Genomic DNA, 17,836 nt, shown 5'->3' on the forward strand with positions numbered 1-17,836 from the left:
GGATAACCATAGAAAGACACAAGTTCGTTTAACCTATACAAATCTAAACACAGGCCATATCCACCGTCATTGTCTAGGTAGCTCTATTCCATAATCATGATAGGTCTCGTAGCCAGGAAAAAGACGTCACTAATGAGGGTGATCTTCATCCTGATCGAAATGCTCTCTAGCCCAAGGACTTCTCAATCTAATCGCCCGACCCATATAGAAAAAGATAAATGGAATCGGTACAAGCAAAATGGCCAGGAATCCCAACAGACTAGACGCCCATTCCCATCCTAGCCGGTTATACATCTGAGTGGCGAACAAGGGAAATCCGGCACCGACCAGATTCCGTGCCAGAATCACACCGGCCAGCGCAGAGGCGGAATACGTCTGGTAGCTATCCACGACGTAGTTGAGAATACTCAGGATAACAATGTAAATTCCTGCGCCGAAGAACGAGGACGCCACGATGGGAACGACCCAGTGAACCGAAGGGTAACTGGTCCAGCCGAACCAGAAGAGACTGGCAGGGATGAAGATAGCACCAAGACGTGCCATCCACATGCGCGCCTCGGGGACACCGCGACCGCCGTTCTCGGCGACGCGGCGCAGGTAGTACCGCTCTTGGAGGGGGTAGAAGCAGAAGGCGATGATGGGGCCGATGGCCATGCCGAGGAAGGACAAACCTTGCTGGCCGACATCAAAGCCGTGGCCATCGCCAAAGACAAGCGGGAAGGCTTCGTTGAAAAGGTAGACGAGGCCGTAGAGGAAGCCACTGCAGGTCAATGTTAGAGTGACGAACAAGGGCTCGAAGCATCACGTGGACATACTTGTACAGGGCAGAAAAGAGCGTGATGGGCTCGGAGAACAGGAACCGGAATGGACGAGTAAGAGTGATGGCAAAGAGCTCGTGTAAGCCCTTGCGACCACCCGCGGCCGCGTCATTGACTGATTCTGCAGATTTCAGGTTCTCCTTGCGCATCTTCTTGGACACTCGCCGCGTCTTGCGCTGCAGGATGATTGTGTGTCGCGTTTCCGGCACCGTCACCACCAGCAAGATCCAGAACCCACCAGTGATGGCCATCAACGTCCAGAATATCCATCGCCAACCCGCATTGCGACCGATATAACCACTCATAATCAGCGCGGTGGGCGGACCAAAGGTGCTGCTCAGTCCGTAGACTGCCATCGGGCCACCACTGGAATTCCGCTCCCACAGATCGCTAATCGATCCACCGGTATTGGTCAGAGGCGCACCACCTGCGAGTCCGGCCAGAAAGCGACAGACAAGAACGGTGCCGATATTCGGGGCCAGGGCGATGGGCATCTGGAAGAGGCACAGCAGGAACCAAGACACAACGTAGACGGGTTGCCGACCGAAGTATTCCGATAGAGGAGCCAGCAGTACAGGACCAACTGCATATCCGAGTACGTATAGCGAAAGACACAGCGTGGTGACTTCTGACGAGACGCCGAATTCCGAGGCAATGGCAGGGGCGCCGGACGAGATACTCCCGGCACACCAACATCTGAACACTCACATATTAGTCTATGATTATGTGTGCGATCGCGGAGAGACTTACGTGACCACGTTCAGCATGCTAACGAACAAAGTGATATACCATTTCCGCACCTTCGACCAAGCTCGCGGATTGTCAGGGTCGCCATCTCCGAACGTGAGCAACAGGGGCAGGGCTTCGTTAGGACGCGCTCTGGCATGCGACAATGCCTCTTCCTCCGAAACGACCAGCGGGAGGTTCTCCCGATAGGAATTGGATATTTTCTGCTCCAAAGCAGCGTCCGGGACACCGTGACTTTCCTCCATGGTGGCTTTTTCGAACAGAACACAGTATTTTCTGGGGATCCGAGTCTGAAATCCGGGGAGAAGAAGAGACAGAAGGCGAGAGCAGGACAGGACGCGCTTAGTCAAAGGGCCAGCATGACGTCGGTCGGCATTTGGGTCTGTGTTCAAGACCGAGCTCCACCGTATTACCAATAGGAATCCCCAAGGAGGTCGACGTGGAGCTGAAGGAACCAAATGTTGATCAAGCTTTTCTGGACGATGCTTGGCTGTGCCGCATCCGCATCCACCATAAATTGGAGTCCGTTAACTCCGCACAATACGCGAGATAGGAGATTGACCGAGTTGACTGGGGCCATTATTAATGGATATTCTGGAGTTCCTGTCTGGTTGACGACGCGGAGATTGCTGCGAGGGAATTAGGCCTAGGGATGTCTATCCCTTTCGGAGACTCAGGCTCCGATCGGCATGCACGCCTTCGATAGTCAACGGAGTAGCCATTTTGCCAGTCAAAGCTCAGAATAGCCAGATTCAGTTGGCCAGGTCGGCCCCATTTGCTGTCTGCAAATTTTCTGGATTCTGGGCCGAGTCGGTTTTCCGGAGTTTTGCCAGACTGGCCTGCCCTGACCCCCGACTGCTGCTCGGTTTTCCGCGGCACGGTCCACTTCTTGTGCGTGGGGATTTCTGGAGAAGAAGATTCTGATATCCAGCTGACTGCTGGCTTTCGCAATCCTCGGTTAATTCGGGTTCTATCCGTTTGTCGGGGGTTGTCACTCGCACACGAGGCATAGTTTGCTTTCTCTCGAACCATTACTAATTCGAACAGTCTTACATATTTGCTGCATTACTGAAGGGATTGGAAATTATTTGACGGGAAACTAGCAATCATGATGAAACTAAAAATCGCACGCAGTGAGCGACTTTTGTTCAAAGCGCCGCAGTGATGACAATCATGTAAATGTCCGGCACAAAACTGCTAAAAGGCCGTGTGCGATATCGGGGTACGTATGTTACTAATGACATCTACCCATACGATTAAAGTAGTTTACTAGATTATTTACATGTAACAGCATGAGAGACTCGAATAAGATCATTTGTTGTTGAGGGGGATAATCCCGAAATCCCAAATCTTTCGATGCGAGATATCTTCACGTCCTCGGAGATTATAGAACGCGCTTGGAACCAATCAACTCTAAAGTGACTCCATCATAGACTCCACGGAGCGAATTTTGGACTGAGGAACAACTCCGCGTTCATTGAGTTTGTTAAGCACTCGCACGGTCCAGCCTTGACAATTCTCCGTCCTAGAGGACCAATCCCGCGCTCGAGGGGGTCGTTCCTGACTCGCAATTTCCTGCACCATCGCTGCCTCTTTTTCAGTGACGACAGTCAACTCGACAGTATCAAAATAGGACTTGGACTTCTTGATGTTGATCAGTTTGTCGGGTGCCCAGTATACCATGCACAGCGGGTTGCCTGTGACTTGATAGCACCGGCCGCCAGGTTCTTTCTCATCTGCCAGTGCTACATAGAGCAACCAATGCTTGGGCTGGGTGGGTCCCTGGTCCTGAAGGACTAGAGATAGAATCCGGGTATCACAAGCGGTCGGCTCAAGGCCACTAAGAACGGTTTCATTCGCCATTTTTGCAGGACCGAGAATAGACTGTTATTAAGCTGAAGATGCTGCCGTAGGGAAGTTCAAGGACTGTTTAACAGACACGAGCCTATTTGACTCGCACAGTAGCAGTGAATTTGTACAGTCCCTGAGAATTGTATCCGAGGTTCGACACTCAAGGTATTGATCGAGGGCTGCCCAAATTGAGCACATTTAGCGAGCGACCTGCACCACGTATTTATGTTGACTTGACTCATGGGTGTATTCCATTTCGAAAGCAGGAGACAAGGCCTTTGGGATATGGTCATTGACCTTTTCAGGCAAAGTCCGTTTTGTCCACCGCATCCATGTTTCATGTTCAATGCACGGGACCTGCAGGTGGGGTATTCGAAAGCTTCCCAGTCTAAAGACAAAGAGAAAGGTTTAGAATGTATTTCACCATTAACACTGTGGAAAAGGCCATATATGATTCACCGGGTAGGCAGGTGATGTCGAAAGGTTTGCGAGAAGCTGTCGATACTATCCAGATATGTGTCGGTTCTGCCCCATAGCCTATACTCTTACCCACAAGCTGCTGATGCCAATGCCGGTAATAAAGAACGCCAAGTTATAGAGCGCTAAATGGAACTGTAGTGATTTGAACGACGGAATAACTAATATCGAACCCCAATCTACGATTTGAGAGTCGCTATGAACGCCCTGCGCCATTGTGTCCAAATCTATCGCCTAATCCACCTTGACCTATGGGATTCCTCTGAGGAGGATGGTTAGGGTCTTTGTGATAACAAAGGGGTAAGAAAGGGAAGACTCTCCCAGAAGGAGGTGTTGGGCCAATATGACCTTTCTTTCCAACCTCGTCGATCCGAGTCCTCAATACCATTATCGGAATCTTTAAAAACCTTGCCTTTCGTCATATTTCTCGCTTCATACCTTTCAGTCCCCAGCAAATCGGCACCGGCTCCTTTCAACACAAATTAACTTCCTATGTAACCATCTGAAACTACAAACCTACCATAACATAGCTGTCATAGACAGAATATATGTCGAGGGTTGTTCGGGCACAACTCATTTGGGAAGGGTAATAAAGTAGGTTATCTGGGTAACTAAAGTGGACTCGCAGAAGTAGTTCTGGCTCCAGCTGAACACACTGGAGCGACAGGAATTGTTAGAAAGCATGAATAAGAGATAAATGAACAAGGATAGTTTTTATCACCCCGGGTTGGAAGACCGGACGCAAGGATCAGAAGTCATCACGCCTCTATTCTCAACGATTGAACTATAGATGCAAAAGAACAGAGCGACAAAAATAGCCGAGGGACCCGGTGCAGAGCGTGTGAGATACATAAGGATACACCTATTGGGAGCAGTTTGACTGGGTAGTTGGAAATGAGGTCAGCCGTTCGGGAGAAACGAGATATACTCGGGGTGCCTGAAATGAATTGAGTCAGAGGTAAACAGGCTAAATCCGGGGTACAGAGTTTCATTCACGAGAGTCCAGACCCAATATCCCTGCTCGACCTGATCTTGATCTCCGTGGATCTCCGATGTCCGTCATCATCTCCAAACCTAACACAAGCACATGCCAATCATGCTTAGATTCACCTCGGATGCCGCACTTAAACAAAAGGAAATCCGACTTCAATAATTCCCACCACTCCTATCCTTTCCGCAACGTATTCCGTTCTCAGACGCAGCAGCCACACTTACAGTCCAAGATACAAACCAGGTTACATCGCGTCCTCCACTAACCAGATAACAGCAACGATCGTCCACGCCACAGTTCTTGGCTGTTTGTGAAGAACCTTGTCCTGTGGGGTAATCAGGGGATCGATTGGCACGTCGATCCGGGGTTAGATGGCGATAGATTAATCTCCTCTTTTGTATCGGGCAGCTCCTCACTCTGTATGCAGGGAAAGAGGTTTGTTCTTACAGTTTATGGCATGATGCCTAGGTAGGCGCGTCCTCACATGCCAATTATGGTCATGCCATTTCGCCACTGGATGATGAATACTCAAATTGATTGAGTATACGAGAGAATTGATGTACGTTGACGTTATAGTGAGACCTGAACTCTACAGTGCTCTGCCGAGGACATGCATCCTCTGTAGGGGATCGAAGCTGCTGATCGAGGAGTCAATAGACCATGAAATCCCGCTGAACCAACTCAAGAATGTCTATATAAGCCTCCATTTCCCTCTTCATCTCCAATTCCCTTCCTCATTACTATCATCCAATCTACAGTACACAAACCACAATACACCAACAACCCAAACCAACCAAGATGTACATTCCAACCCACCTCCCCCTCCTCGTCCTCTCCCTCTTCATCCCCGTCATCACCTCCTCCCCCGTCCTCGCAACCCGCGACGCATCCACCGTCAAAACCGACCTTGCCAAAATAGCAACGGACTTAAACACCCTGACCACGGCCGTAAACGGTTTTACTGGCGGCCTGACCGCGGCGCTGGCAATTCAGACAAAGGAACAGGCCGTGGAGAATGACATCGACAAAGCCACCACGGACACCAACGCTGCGTCGGCGTTCACGAGCACCGAGAGTAGCGCCATCACGACGGCGTTGCTTGGTTTGGAACCGAACATTGATTCTTCGTTGGGTGCTTTGGTTTCGAAGGTTCGTTCCATACTTCCTTCCCTCCCCCACCTCCTATTTGCCCCCTCCTTTATCTGGGTTATTCCGTTCATGGGAACGTCAAAATCAGTGCTCGGACTAACAGGATATAGAAATCCCTCTTCGTCTCCGCCGGCGTCGGCAGTATCGTGCAACTCGATCTTCAGAATCTCAAGACCAAGACAGACACCCTGTCAACCGCCTTGCAGAAAAAGGTAACTGCCGCGGATAAGGCGACTATTTCGTCGAAGACCGTGGAGTTGGATGCGGCGTTTGAGAGCGCACTTGCGGCGTTTTCTTGAGTAGCTAAGCTCTTGCTCAAAGGTGTTTACGTAGCATCAGGGAAGGGTTTGGTCACGGGGTCTTTTGAGGTGTAGGAAATGGGATCCACATGTGGATTATGGTCAACTCTTCTGTTAAGGGATCATTTGCGCTGGCTTTCTTAGTCAGAAATTTGAACGCAATTTGAATACAGACAGCTATCAATGATTGGTCTATCTCACGAAGATGATTGCTGTAGGATGAATGGATCTTGGTATTGTCCTAGAGAGGTAAATATATAACGAGAATCTTAGCAGATGGCACCACAGACATCGAGCCTTCATGGTGTTGGGAGCTGCAGTCATCTCCTCTACCTTAGTCAGAAAGCCAAAACTATTTTAGAAAGAATTTCCTTGATAGTCTAAAAGAAGACTCTACCCACCACCAGAGCGGATTAGAGTATAGAAAGGAAAAGCGTATAGATTAACACCGCCACTAAATCATATCCCATCCCCTTCTCCCATCACCTCACGAAACAACACAACTTTCTTAGAGTGCATGTCTATGCTCGTGAGGCTTCCACCTTCTCTGCTCCGTCTGCGAGCTCTGGCCCCCCAGGATCTTGGTCGCCGCATGCTCGGCCACCGTCACGATGTAAGCGGAGGGATTCGTCGTGATCATACCAGGGAAGATACTCGCGTCCACGACGTAAAGGTTGTCGGTGCCGTAGACTTTGGTGTTCGTGTCGACCACGGAGGTGCCGTCGTTGCGGCCGTCGTCAGTGCCCATCTTGCAGGTTCCTGTTATATCATTATTAGTGAGGCTGGATTGAGATAGAAGAAGAGGATACATACCCATCCAGTGGTTTGCGCGACGAGTTCCAGCGTTAATCGGCATCTGTGATAGTGACGAGTTAGAAATGGTCAAGAGCAGGATAAAAAGAGAGGGGATATAGGCTTACGTTGTTGACAAACTCCTCAACAGTAGTGTTCGGAGCCGGATACGTCCAGTTCAAACCCGTCCCCTTCAACGCATTCTGCAGGTTCTTGATACCTTGGATGACTGCGTCAACGTCCTCTTGATCACGCAAATACGGCAGCGTCGAGACGACCGTGTCAAGGCCCGTTGTAAGCGTCATGCGACCGCGCGAGGTCAGACCACGGCCAAGGTATTGACTGATTGTAACGGCATCTAAAGACTCAGTTTGGATTCCTCGGGTGTACAGGTCAAGGGGACTTACGGCCATCAGGCGTCTCATGGCCGCCTTCAACTCGCGCTTGCCATTGGATTTGACGGACCTTGCCGTCGGAGCCGGTGATTTGGTCAAAGAACCTGATTTGTTAACAATTTCTTCCATCCAGATAATGGTAAATGAACAACTTACAAGGGCCCAATGTTAGGTGCCGCTTGAGCCAGAATTCCAGTTCGTGAGTCTGTAGACGTTAGCGGCTATTCGGGGAATCATTTGAATCAACCTACCCAAGTAGCTGGAGGCATCGCTCTCAATCGGGTCATCGTAGGCCCCGTAAAAGTCATACCAAACCACCTTCGAGTGAGTCGCCACAAGATCGGTCTGAATAGTTAGCAAGTTTCTTCACCCCCAGCAGGTACTTGACGTACATTGGTGTGATCGACCAGGTTCTCTCCCACCGGCAACTTGATCCAATCGGATTCCGCAATCATGGTAGGACCGTCGGTCGAATTCTTCACCTTCTCCAACTGATCCGTCGGTCCGATACCACCTGTCCATCTTTAGCCTATGCCGGCGAACTCCACAAGATATCAACTTACTGCGCATCAGGATCCGGGGACTTCCAAACGTCCCGGCCGAGAGGATCACGCGCCCGGAGTTTGCAGTCACCTTGACTGTGCCATTGTAGCCACCATCCATGAACGCCTCAACCTCGACGCCGGTAATGTGGGCCCCATCGCGGACAACCCGCTTGACGGTGGTGTTCGTCCAGAGGTCAAAGTTGTCTCTTCCGCTAGCAGACACCAAGTACGTTGCCATGGGCCCGCCGCGCTCGCCATTCGCGAACATGAATGGCGCGTGGCCATACGTCCGGTTCTTTTTCTCGGGGGCCTCGTTGAACGTTGTGGACTGCCAGCCGGCCTTTTCGAGCCCGTTGGCGATCAAGTTGGGGCCCTGCTGATAGTACAGCTTCCCGTCCATAGACGGAGTGTCGGATCCCGGGATGCGCGAAAAGAGCCGTTCCGCGGGCGCTTGCATGTCGGACGACTGCCATCCGTCGGGGAAGTTCTCGTCCCAGTCGGCGGAGTTCGGCTGCAAATAGAGACGTCAGTATCCGTGTGTCCAAAATAAAACATGGAGACATACCCGCCACCAGAGTCCGGCGTTGACGGCCGTTCCACCACCCAAGACACAGCCCGCCATCTGGTCGATGTCGTTGCAGGCAATCCCGTCAGAGTCCACCCAGATCTGGTTGCAGAGACCCGGCACGTCGAACCGCGTCAGGTTCGTCCCGTCCAACCAAGCCGGCTTGGTGGTGCCACCCCAGCGACCGGACGACGGGGGTCCCTTCTCGATGAGCAAGACGCTGTGACCCGCCTCGCTGAGGCGATCCGCCAGGGGAATGCCAGCTGCGCCGGCCCCGACAACGATGTAGTCGTAGGTGGCATTGCCAGGCACGGGAACGGGTTCCGGCTCGTTGCCGCCGCCGCCGTCGCCGGAGCACTCGCCAGGCACCGTCTGGTTCGCCTTCTTGACCCAGTCCGAGTACGAGTCGCTGGCGGCGTTCTCGTCCAGCGTAGCCACCCAGATGCCCTGGCCGGTATGCTGCTTCAGCGAGATCTCCTCCGGACAGGCCGGGCTTTCGGGGCTGTCGGATGCCTGGGCCCAACCCATCACGAATTTCCCGGAGCTGGAGGACACATTCCCCGTCTGGCCGTTGTGATCCCAAGAAAGGCAGTTCTCGCAGCGGAAGAGCACAGTGTAGTGGGTAGCGTTGATGCGCGAGGTGACCTGGGTGACGTTGGCGTCGCCCGCGTAGACGTCTGGCGTTGCGTAGCCCGTGCTGAAACGGAGGGAGGTCAAGACGCTATCTTCGTAGGGGTAGGCCATCAAGAGGAGGTTGTTGTTCATGGACCCGCCAATGGAGACACCGCACCAGCCAGTGGCTTCTTGGTCTCCGGAGGCACATGACTGGGTGTTGGGTTAGAATCGCCGCATAGAACAATAGGACGCAAGCATACTAGGTAACCCAAGAACTCGTTCGCGTCCTCATCCAGAGCCGTGCTGGGTAGAGCAAGACCAAAGGTCAGACCGCCAGCGGTCGTACTCTTCGGGACAGTCCACGTATCAAACGTGATGCCTGTCTCGGAATCGGTATAGACCTCTGCATCGGTCGACTGGGCGAGACATGTCTGCAGCACTAGAGGAGATTAGCTTGCATAGCGACGACATCTCATGTTGAAGGTTGAACGCACGAGAGTTAGCTGCCAAAAAGGCAGCGAGCACACGATTCACCAGCTTCATTGCGAAGAGGACCAGGGAACCAGGCGTGATCGGACGACAGGATTGCAAGTCTGCCACGGCAGCATCGAGTCCTAAATATATGAAAGAGGCCAGGCAGATGACCAGGACGAAAGCGACGCAGCAGACAGCTCGAGCGCCGGTCCGTGGATCCATTTCAAAAGCATAGCGTCTGGGGGCGGCATTAGCGGTTCTGGGTAAATTGAGGGTTTGGTCGAGCCTTCTCCTTCTTCAAAGCGTACCCTGCCGGTGACACAACTAGCATGGACCAATGACAGGCCATAAATTTGCAAGACGATACCGTGAAGAGTTTGATAGTTGGAGCTGTCTATCTATCGCCGGCGCGCGAATTACCCGGTAGGGCCAAGACGTCGCATTAGTGCGTCGCGGATAGAGAGTCAAATCTCCCGTCAGGCACGGTGATCGTCAACCGTGCCTCCCGAGACACGGAGGATCATGAGGCATGAGACATGCCAAGTATCGACGATAGCCTCAGGTCGGGTTTATCCCCGTTCCCTGCATTAGTGATGTCAAGCCGCTGATTGATGGAGATGAACAAGGTGTCTTGGCATACCGACTGGTCCCAATGGCCGCGCAGTGCCAATGCACGCCGACTCATCCTCCCAGGATCCTGCGGTTTCACGTCTTCTCCGCCCTGAACAGCCGGACGCCTTCTCCGGTAGTTGCAATGGCGCCTAAATCTACGTCAAGCGGCAGAACAGGGGGGCTGATGGAAAGCTTCAGGGGTCCCTCAGGGATCGATGCCGCCAGTCGAATACGGTTAACCCAAAAGAAAGAAAATTCAAAAACCCGGATATATCATCAGCCATATTCCATTGGAAGTATCAACAAAAAAATCGTAATCTATAGACAAGAAACGGGTAGATCGGAGAAATAGTGTACAGGGACTCGGAGGAGTCCTGCGCGTGTCCGGAGGAAAGCCCTTTACCCATGCGGTGCCAGCGACATGCATCGGGTGCGACGAATCCGGTTTGCGTGATTCCAAGAAACGCAGGGCCACAGGGTTCGGACGACGAGCACTGCTTCTTTTCCAAAAGCAGGCGGAAATTAGGGGAGAAGGCAGGGATCATATCCTGTCCTTCTCTGGCTTTTTTTGGCTTTTCGTTTTTTCCTTGTTTTTGGCGAAAAAAATCATCCCTCAACCTTTGTGCTTAGGGGGCTTGGGGTGATATCGGTAGCGGTGCCAATTATCCACTACCCACCATTGCGCCACATGGGCTGCATCGCGAAGCCAGTCCACAACGTCCTCACCGTACTCTTTATCCAGCTTTTCAGCCAGATCCACCAGGTTGAAATCCTTGTACGGTTTCTTCTCGTTAGGGTCCTTCTCCAAGTCGGTAAAGCGCCACTCGAGATCGTCGATCAACGGGATCACCAGACGATATTTGGGACGGGCCGCCGATCGCAATGCCAGCCAGGAACCACCGGTGTTCATGACTGTGAACTGCCAATCTTGCTTCTTCTTGTCCTTTGCGTCCTGGGGAATGAGCTCGCGGATCATCGATTGACCCTCGTACAGTGACCGAATGTCCTTAGCCGCGTGCGTGCCGTTGGGTCCCAGCGACGAGGACTCGACCAACAGGTCAAGGATAGTGGGGACGATCTGTTGAGAGATAACGGGGGTTTTGATTTCGACCTGCGGGAGCTTTGGGTGCGAGAAGACGATGGGGACGTGGAAGCTGCCGATGTGGGGATTGTCATAGGGGGTGGATCCGCCGTCGTTGGGGAGGGACAAACCGCTGGAAAAAAAAGTCAGGTTAGCACCAGTCATCTACACCCGTTTACATTTCTACTTACTGGTCACCCATCATGACAAGCAGCGTCTCATCGGCGATCCCCTTTTCCTGCAGGATGTCCAGGACTTCCTGAAGCCACCCATCGACAAAGTGAATTGTGTTCAGATACCGATTCAGATCGCCGTTGGATCCGCTAGTCCACGACGACTCAATGATTTCCTGGAACAGGTCGTCGTCGGGCAACCCCCACGGGTGGTGGGTGGTACCGGTGAGGTGAGTCAGGAACAGACGCGTATGGTTACTCTCGGCTTCGTCGATAGCATCACGGATGTACTCGCGAAGATTGGTGTCTGCGTAGCCATAGTAGTTGACCTCCTTGCCTTCCGGGGGATAGTGCTTGGCCTCCGGATCCTCGATGCGCTCCTTGGTCAGGATGTCGTGGTACCCTAGCTCGGGGGTCAACTTGTCCTGGTTGTCGTAGCTGTCGGTGACCGACTGCATCCACTTCGAATGCCAAGGCCAGGTGCGGAAATCGTCGGTCTTGTTCGTAATGTCGTCTTGGTGGGACAACGCGTTGAAGATATGCGGCAGGCAAGGTTGGTAGATGTGGTATTGGTACTCGCGGTTGAAGTCGGCGACCAACGGCGTGATACCGCAGACGGTACCCGTCACGCTCTTGAGCGTGTAGGTACCGGTGGTGAAAGCGTTGCTCGCCGCGATACCGCCGTACGTCTTCTTACCGGCGTGCAGTGTATCGTTGTGGTGGAACCCGTCGGAGAACCCAGTCAAGAATTCGGCCGTCCGGGTGAGGTTGGCGATGCGCTGCTGCACCTCCGGGGGCAATTTCTTGTCCTTGTATGACTCCGCGATGCGGTTCCACATGAAGCTGTCTTTGCGGATGGGGAACAGGTCACCGCGAGTGCTCTCGAGCTTCAACAGAAAGACGTGCTTGATCTTGGCGCCCTTCTCGCCCTTCAGGGCGTTCCGGATGGGCTCCAAGACCGGGTTATCCAGATTGGAGATGTGCAGCGGATCCTCTTTGGGGTTGTAGTGGAATTCCGGGCGTTCCGTGTGATCCCAATCTTCGAAACCGGGGTAGGCCTTCTCGGGCATCCAGTCCCAGACGGGAGTTTCCGCCAGCGAGCTGCGGCCCTCCAACCAGCGATAGTCGCCGGGCATGCCGAACGTGTCGACGGGCGAAGGGCGATGACTGCCATCGGTGAAGGGCGTGAAGGGCAGAGCGCCGGACAGGAACCAGAAGGCAGGGTCCCAAGGACGTAGGGCGCGCAAAAACATCAGGAGGGTGAAGGGCACGAGGACACCTGCCCGTTTCAGAAGCGAGTCTTTCTTATGCGAGGCTCCCACGTTGGTGGATTCGTTCATCGGCAGCGAGTCTTCGTCGTCGCTCTTGTCGTCACGATAGTCGTCGACGGCGATCTGCTCGTAGACCTGCGGGTCGGGGAGAGGCATCGGAGGTTGCCGGCCCCGGACACGATAAATTAGGTTCCGGATCAATCCTCCCAGCTGACGCAACGGCCATGCAAGAACCTTGAGCACCCCGCCGGCCCCACGATGCACCTGGTTTGCCGTGAACCATGCGACCGTCAAGAGAATGCCCTCCACGATCAGGAAGCCCGTCAGGCCGGTGAGGAGCGTGCGAATGGCGGCAGCATCACGGTGGAATGTCTTGGCTTGGCGCCAGTGAATCTCGGCGCCGGTGACGACGTAGAAGGAGGTATTAGCGGCGGCCATTCCTGACATCATTAGACTTTCAATAAATTAGCATCTTCGAAACTCCGTCAAATCATTCCAGGAAGGGGAGCAACATACCTAAAGGGGATAACCAGCAAGGCTGAGGCCATGGCGACCGGTCGCCACGGGATCCGCTGGGTCAGGATGCGGATGAGGATGAGGACGCAGACATCCTGGAAGAAGAAGGTGATTCCCCAGAGCAGGAATTTGGGCGGGGGCAGCGAATAGATATGAGCGTAGAGATGGAGGATCTTTGCACCCAGCAGCGCAAACAGGGCGACGGTGAAGAAATAGCGACGGGAAAACTCCCAGCAAGCATCGAAGAAATGACCCGGCGAGGCGCGCAGTCGCTGGGCCAGAGGAATGATACGCCGCACGACGGCGTGGAGACAGTTGGCGAGCTTCATGACGGCACGACCGGACGATTAATCAGTCAGATCAGCGACATGGCAGGACGGAAGGGAAAGAGGCGAGGAAGCTGTGATTGAAATGGGCTTGTATGAGGTGGGTGGATGGATGGATTTTTTTTTTGGCTATTCCTTTCTGACGATTAGGCGGGAGATGACGAAAGGGGGGAAAGTTACTCCGTAGTGAGGATGACGATCCAAGGACGAGGGAGGAGGAGGATGAAAGGAAGGTTGTAGATGGCAGAAGTCAAATAAAATGAACGAGTCACGAAGGATAGACCGAGAGCGGCAGACGGAGCGACATCACCATCACCAACCTCATAGCATCATCCAAGGCCGGTCGAGCAGCCAGTGCGACTCATATAAAAGGGAAAAAAAGAAAAAAAAAAAAGAAAAAAGAAAAAAGAAAACGGGAATAAGCTTGAGCCCAGAAGGTCTGTTAGTCAAGCCGAGCCACTGAGAGCCGCAGACCGTGAAACGCCGCCCCACGAGACCCTGTAATGGCCGGTACTGGACCCTGGCCATTGTCCCAATTTTCCCTCCTGACAGCCGTCAGTACGGTGTATTGTGAGCGTACGACCAGCGTCACAGTACAGCTAAGCCCCCTTGGCTCCACCGTCACCCCCGTGATTGGCCTCTTCTCCCTTTTCCTACCCAAATTAGAACGCAAACGCTGCAGGGCTCCCCCCCTCCTTTGAACCAATCCGAACTGTCGGCTATCCAGACCCTGTTCCATTCGGGGCCCGCAGCACCCGAGTTTTCTACACAGTACTGAAACAGGGGTCCGGCGTTGTCCTCTAAATTCAGTAAGTGAGGGAGTGACCCCCCTCCTCGATGCAAGCAGGGATTGAGCAATGGGGCACAGGTGCGAGGTTCCTGCAGCACGAGAGTGATGACAGATTGAGAGTTATCTCAACGTTGCAACCTCTTGCAGCATCTCGTTCCATCCATCCTGACAGGCTGTCGGGCAAGTGATCACTTTCCCTTCGCGGCCTGGACCCCGGTCGCCCCGCTCCACTCGGCCGGATGAAGGCCGCTGGTTGGGTGGGTGGCTGCATCCCCTCTTTTCGCTGCCGGAGGGTTTCATTCTGAGTCTTTCTGATTTTCCCCTATTTATTAATAGCTGCTCCAACATTTCCCCGATTATCTTCCAGAAGGCCCTCTGCTCGATTCACTATCGCACCTTAGCCAGCCGTCGGCGAACAAGAACCAGCCCACATTGTCTCAGCACCAAGGCTTAGCTAGATAAACTACACGATGGATTATCATGGTAGTAGGCAAATAGTTCCCTCTCCACCCGCCTTCTCCTTTTAGTTTCTTGCCAAAGTTACCCTCTCACGGTTACATCACCCGCCCGTCATGTTTTCCTGGGATTGCGTTAGCGCTTCCATGTGGAGAAAGACAGGTTACTCCGGCTGTGGACGGAGTGCTCTGTACGGTGTATGGAACACTACGACGGTGACTGGCCTTGATTGTTGGGAACGGTAGACGCAAAGCGAGAGGGACTACTCCGGTGTACTACTGAGAAGGCAGAGACGCCGGGTAGTGGAGAGAGATCAGCCCAACCAGGCTGGAGGCGGAGTGAACCGACTCCGATCGGACGGAGCGAGAGAGAGAGAGAGAGAGAGAGGAAGAATCAGAAATGCCTGATGCCTAACCTGTATCGATGTACTTTCTCATCGATGCACGCGGCAAGCTTCCTGTCCTCCTTCCAGCGTCAGCCACCGCCAAGCCCGGCTCCATTTCGAGCTTAAGTCTTAACTCTCCGGATGAAAAGGGGTAAAATTCAGGCAGCAGTCCGAGCGGGAATGTCTCATCCAAATTTTTTGGTCGCTTTTGTTGCGGAGAACCTCTGCATCTTCCGTTCTTCATTCTTCATTCTTCATGGGTCACGTGGGGTCCCGGAAGAGGCAACGAGAGGCGTGCTCGCCATCCCGGTTGGGACCCTTCCTTCGACGTGATCGGCCGTCCTGCGCCCTGACGTCGCCTCTCCTCAGATCTTCCTTTCCCTTCTCGGATTTATGCCTTGACCGACAACCCGCAGGGACTGGTAGCTTGTACATCTCACCCGTCAACTTCCACGTTGTCATTTCTCACAGCCTCGCCGAACCAGACTCCGATCATCTTACTCGGTAGCTAACCAAAGACCAGGATGTGGCTATACGGGGGCCTCTTTGAGAACTTTTCTTTTAGAACATGCGCTAAGACTCTCTAGTTTCGCCGACGGGCAGATTAATCACGCCATCATGGCCACCAACTCCGTATTCAGAGTTTTTCTTTGTTTTACTTTCTTTCACGTTACCCTTTGGAGACTATCGGGACACTGGACGGTATACAATTAACACCTGAAGAGTGTAGATATCCTCCACAGCTGAAACGGTTGCCCAGCTTGCTACTCCGTAGAGTCTCCAATTTCCGGTGGCAAGAGAAGCGATCTTTGCGGGGTAAAAAGTAATTCGGACCACGTGAGGAGACCATGGCAAAGCTTGGCGTACTTCGTCTTGGCTGCTGGGGCTAGATCTCTCGTATGCTCAAGCTCTCGCGACTTCGCCCGCCTTCACGGCATCACCGGTCCTGAGGATGATTATAATTATATATTGTTTGGGGGCTGCCACTAGAAGGATCGATGCATCTTACCACCAACCCTAAACCTAGGACTAGACTGCATTAGACGTGTCAGTTTCGCCGTTTCCAAATAATTGACCCCCGTCCAGAGCCATCGCTGCCGCTTATCTTCACATCTTTTCCTGCGGTGCGACCTTGCCAGTTCCATATTTCAAACACGGCTGAGTCAGACTGCTTTCTGTCCAACGCATGAAGATAACGAGGCCCTGCCTAGACCCCGAGATACGGGGGCTGTCATTCCAACGACGAACCTGTCGTTATGGCCCAATTGAAGCCCCTGCCCAATCACCCTCGTAGACATGAGTGTAGAAGCAGTAGCTACTCCATACTAACTACTGTCAAAATGTCCAAACAGGGATATGAGTAGGCGTATTGAGTAGACCTACTGCTTACCATCGAAATTTGCAACGTACCTACAGGCGTACTGCATAGCCCCTTGATTCATATACATTGTACTACCCACCGGACGGCAGCGCGGCGTTGAGGGAGGAAATTTCTTTGACGCGCTTCCCTGCGCGACTGCGACGTCGCGTCAAAGGCAACGTCCTCCTTTTCAGACCGCGTAATGGGATTATCCAGGTGGTATCTGTACAACCTGTACCTCCTAGCCTGGATGATGGCTGGGAACCCCGCACTTCATCCACGTCGCCGGTTGCACGGGAAGAAGAGTGTCGCTTTGTTGAATACTGGTCAAAGGTTCTGCAAGCAAGGGTTAGAGAAGTTCATCAAGGGTGGTATCGTGGAGGATCGAATGGGTCGCGAATTCTGGTGTCGATTGCAGCAACCTTGACATCACGTGTCATGAATCCATGGATTGGATCATTGCAGGCCTTACCGTACTTGATCACCTGACGCACGCCCCCACCTGACGCACGAAAATCGATTCTACACCGATATTTTGAACACTTTTAAACCTCAATATCTTCATCAATATGGCTCCTATTGATGATGCAATTGCAGAATTAAACTCCCTGAAGCTTGAAGATAGATCTACATTTACTTTTATCGCGAAAAAGTATGGAATTCATAGATCAACGTTATCAAGAAGATTCCGCGGCGTTCAACATTCCAAAGATGAACAATATCAGGATCAATGATTGCTTAATGATCGACAAGCGAAAGTGCTTATTTCTAATATTAATCAATTGAGCGAGAAAGGCCTTTACATATCATTTGAAATGCTGCGAAATCTAGCTCATGAGATCTTCGGAAATTGTTTCGGAAAACAGTGACCGAGCCGTTTTATAAAGCGATATAATGATAATCTTATTTTTTGCTATATAATTGGAATCGATTTCTCTCGAAAAAAGGTTGATTCTACATTAAATTATGTTTTATATTTTGAATTTTTGACTCGCAAGATTTCGAAATACGATATATAACAGAAAGATATTTACAATATGAACGAGAAAGACTTCTTAATCGGAGTATTTAGTAAAACAAAGAAAATCTTTTCTAAATCATTATACGAGAAAAATGGAATGAAACAACGACTTTAAAATGGAAATCAA

The 17,836-nt window shown here is 52.2% G+C and overlaps 5 protein-coding genes across 6 annotated transcripts; 1 reads left to right on the forward strand and 4 right to left on the reverse strand.

Moving 5' to 3' along the window:
* Positions 1 to 129: 129 nt before the first annotated feature.
* On the reverse strand, positions 130 to 1,810 carry LDX57_007002 (uncharacterized protein; the record flags this gene model as incomplete). Its single annotated transcript, XM_046088723.1, has 3 exons — positions 130 to 760; positions 816 to 1,514; positions 1,569 to 1,810. The coding sequence occupies 3 exons, from the start codon at positions 1,808 to 1,810 to the stop codon at positions 130 to 132; spliced, it is 1,572 nt and encodes a 523-aa protein (XP_045944693.1).
* A 1,168-nt stretch (positions 1,811 to 2,978) lies between these two features.
* On the reverse strand, positions 2,979 to 3,428 carry LDX57_007003 (uncharacterized protein; the record flags this gene model as incomplete). The annotated part of the gene is made up of 1 exon (XM_046088724.1): positions 2,979 to 3,428. The coding sequence occupies one exon, from the start codon at positions 3,426 to 3,428 to the stop codon at positions 2,979 to 2,981; it is 450 nt and encodes a 149-aa protein (XP_045944694.1).
* A 2,254-nt stretch (positions 3,429 to 5,682) lies between these two features.
* On the forward strand, positions 5,683 to 6,332 carry LDX57_007004 (mannoprotein; the record flags this gene model as incomplete). The annotated part of the gene is made up of 2 exons (XM_046088725.1): positions 5,683 to 6,033; positions 6,144 to 6,332. 2 exons carry the CDS (start codon positions 5,683 to 5,685, stop codon positions 6,330 to 6,332), a joined length of 540 nt encoding a protein of 179 aa, XP_045944695.1.
* Positions 6,333 to 6,550: 218 nt separating this feature from the next.
* LDX57_007005 (cellobiose dehydrogenase) lies at positions 6,551 to 10,463 on the reverse strand. The gene is made up of 10 exons (XM_046088726.1): positions 9,739 to 10,463; positions 9,505 to 9,683; positions 8,630 to 9,454; positions 8,083 to 8,575; positions 7,912 to 8,033; positions 7,771 to 7,864; positions 7,676 to 7,724; positions 7,532 to 7,623; positions 7,146 to 7,482; positions 6,551 to 7,091 (listed from the first exon to the last, which is right to left on the reverse strand). Exons 1-9 carry the CDS (start codon positions 9,938 to 9,940, stop codon positions 7,205 to 7,207), a joined length of 2,334 nt encoding a protein of 777 aa, XP_045944696.1. The 5' UTR covers positions 9,941 to 10,463; the 3' UTR covers positions 6,551 to 7,091; positions 7,146 to 7,204.
* Positions 10,464 to 10,600: 137 nt separating this feature from the next.
* On the reverse strand, positions 10,601 to 14,046 carry LDX57_007006. Of its 2 annotated transcripts, XM_046088727.1 has the most exons (3): positions 13,372 to 14,046; positions 11,603 to 13,309; positions 10,601 to 11,544 (listed from the first exon to the last, which is right to left on the reverse strand). In XM_046088727.1, the coding sequence occupies exons 1-3, from the start codon at positions 13,698 to 13,700 to the stop codon at positions 10,944 to 10,946; spliced, it is 2,637 nt and encodes an 878-aa protein (XP_045944697.1). In that variant the 5' UTR covers positions 13,701 to 14,046; the 3' UTR covers positions 10,601 to 10,943. The 2 variants fall into 2 exon arrangements, with proteins under 2 accessions (XP_045944697.1, XP_045944698.1); XM_046088728.1 differs by having other exon boundaries at positions 10,601 to 13,309.
* Positions 14,047 to 17,836: the final 3,790 nt, after the last annotated feature.

This window comes from Aspergillus melleus (genome assembly GCF_016097325.1).
Source record: "Aspergillus melleus strain CBS 546.65 chromosome Unknown contig4, whole genome shotgun sequence".
Lineage (NCBI taxonomy): Eukaryota > Fungi > Ascomycota > Eurotiomycetes > Eurotiales > Aspergillaceae > Aspergillus > Aspergillus melleus.

Coding starts and splice junctions, on each gene's coding strand:
- LDX57_007006 (XM_046088727.1), bottom strand. CDS start 13,700: ATGAAGCTCGCCAACTGTCTCCACGCCGTCGTGCGGCGTATCATTCCT. Junction 13,310..13,371: donor TTGCTGGTTATCCCCTTTAG/GTATGTTGCTCC, acceptor ATTTATTGAAAG/TCTAATGATGTCAGGAATGG. Junction 11,545..11,602: donor CTTGTCATGATGGGTGACCA/GTAAGTAGAAAT, acceptor TTTTTTTTCCAG/CGGTTTGTCCCTCCCCAACG.
- LDX57_007005 (XM_046088726.1), bottom strand. CDS start 9,940: ATGGATCCACGGACCGGCGCTCGAGCTGTCTGCTGCGTCGCTTTCGTC. Junction 9,455..9,504: donor ACGAGTTCTTGGGTTACCTA/GTATGCTTGCGT, acceptor CCCAACACCCAG/TCATGTGCCTCCGGAGACCA. Junction 7,725..7,770: donor CGATGCCTCCAGCTACTTGG/GTAGGTTGATTC, acceptor TAACGTCTACAG/ACTCACGAACTGGAATTCTG.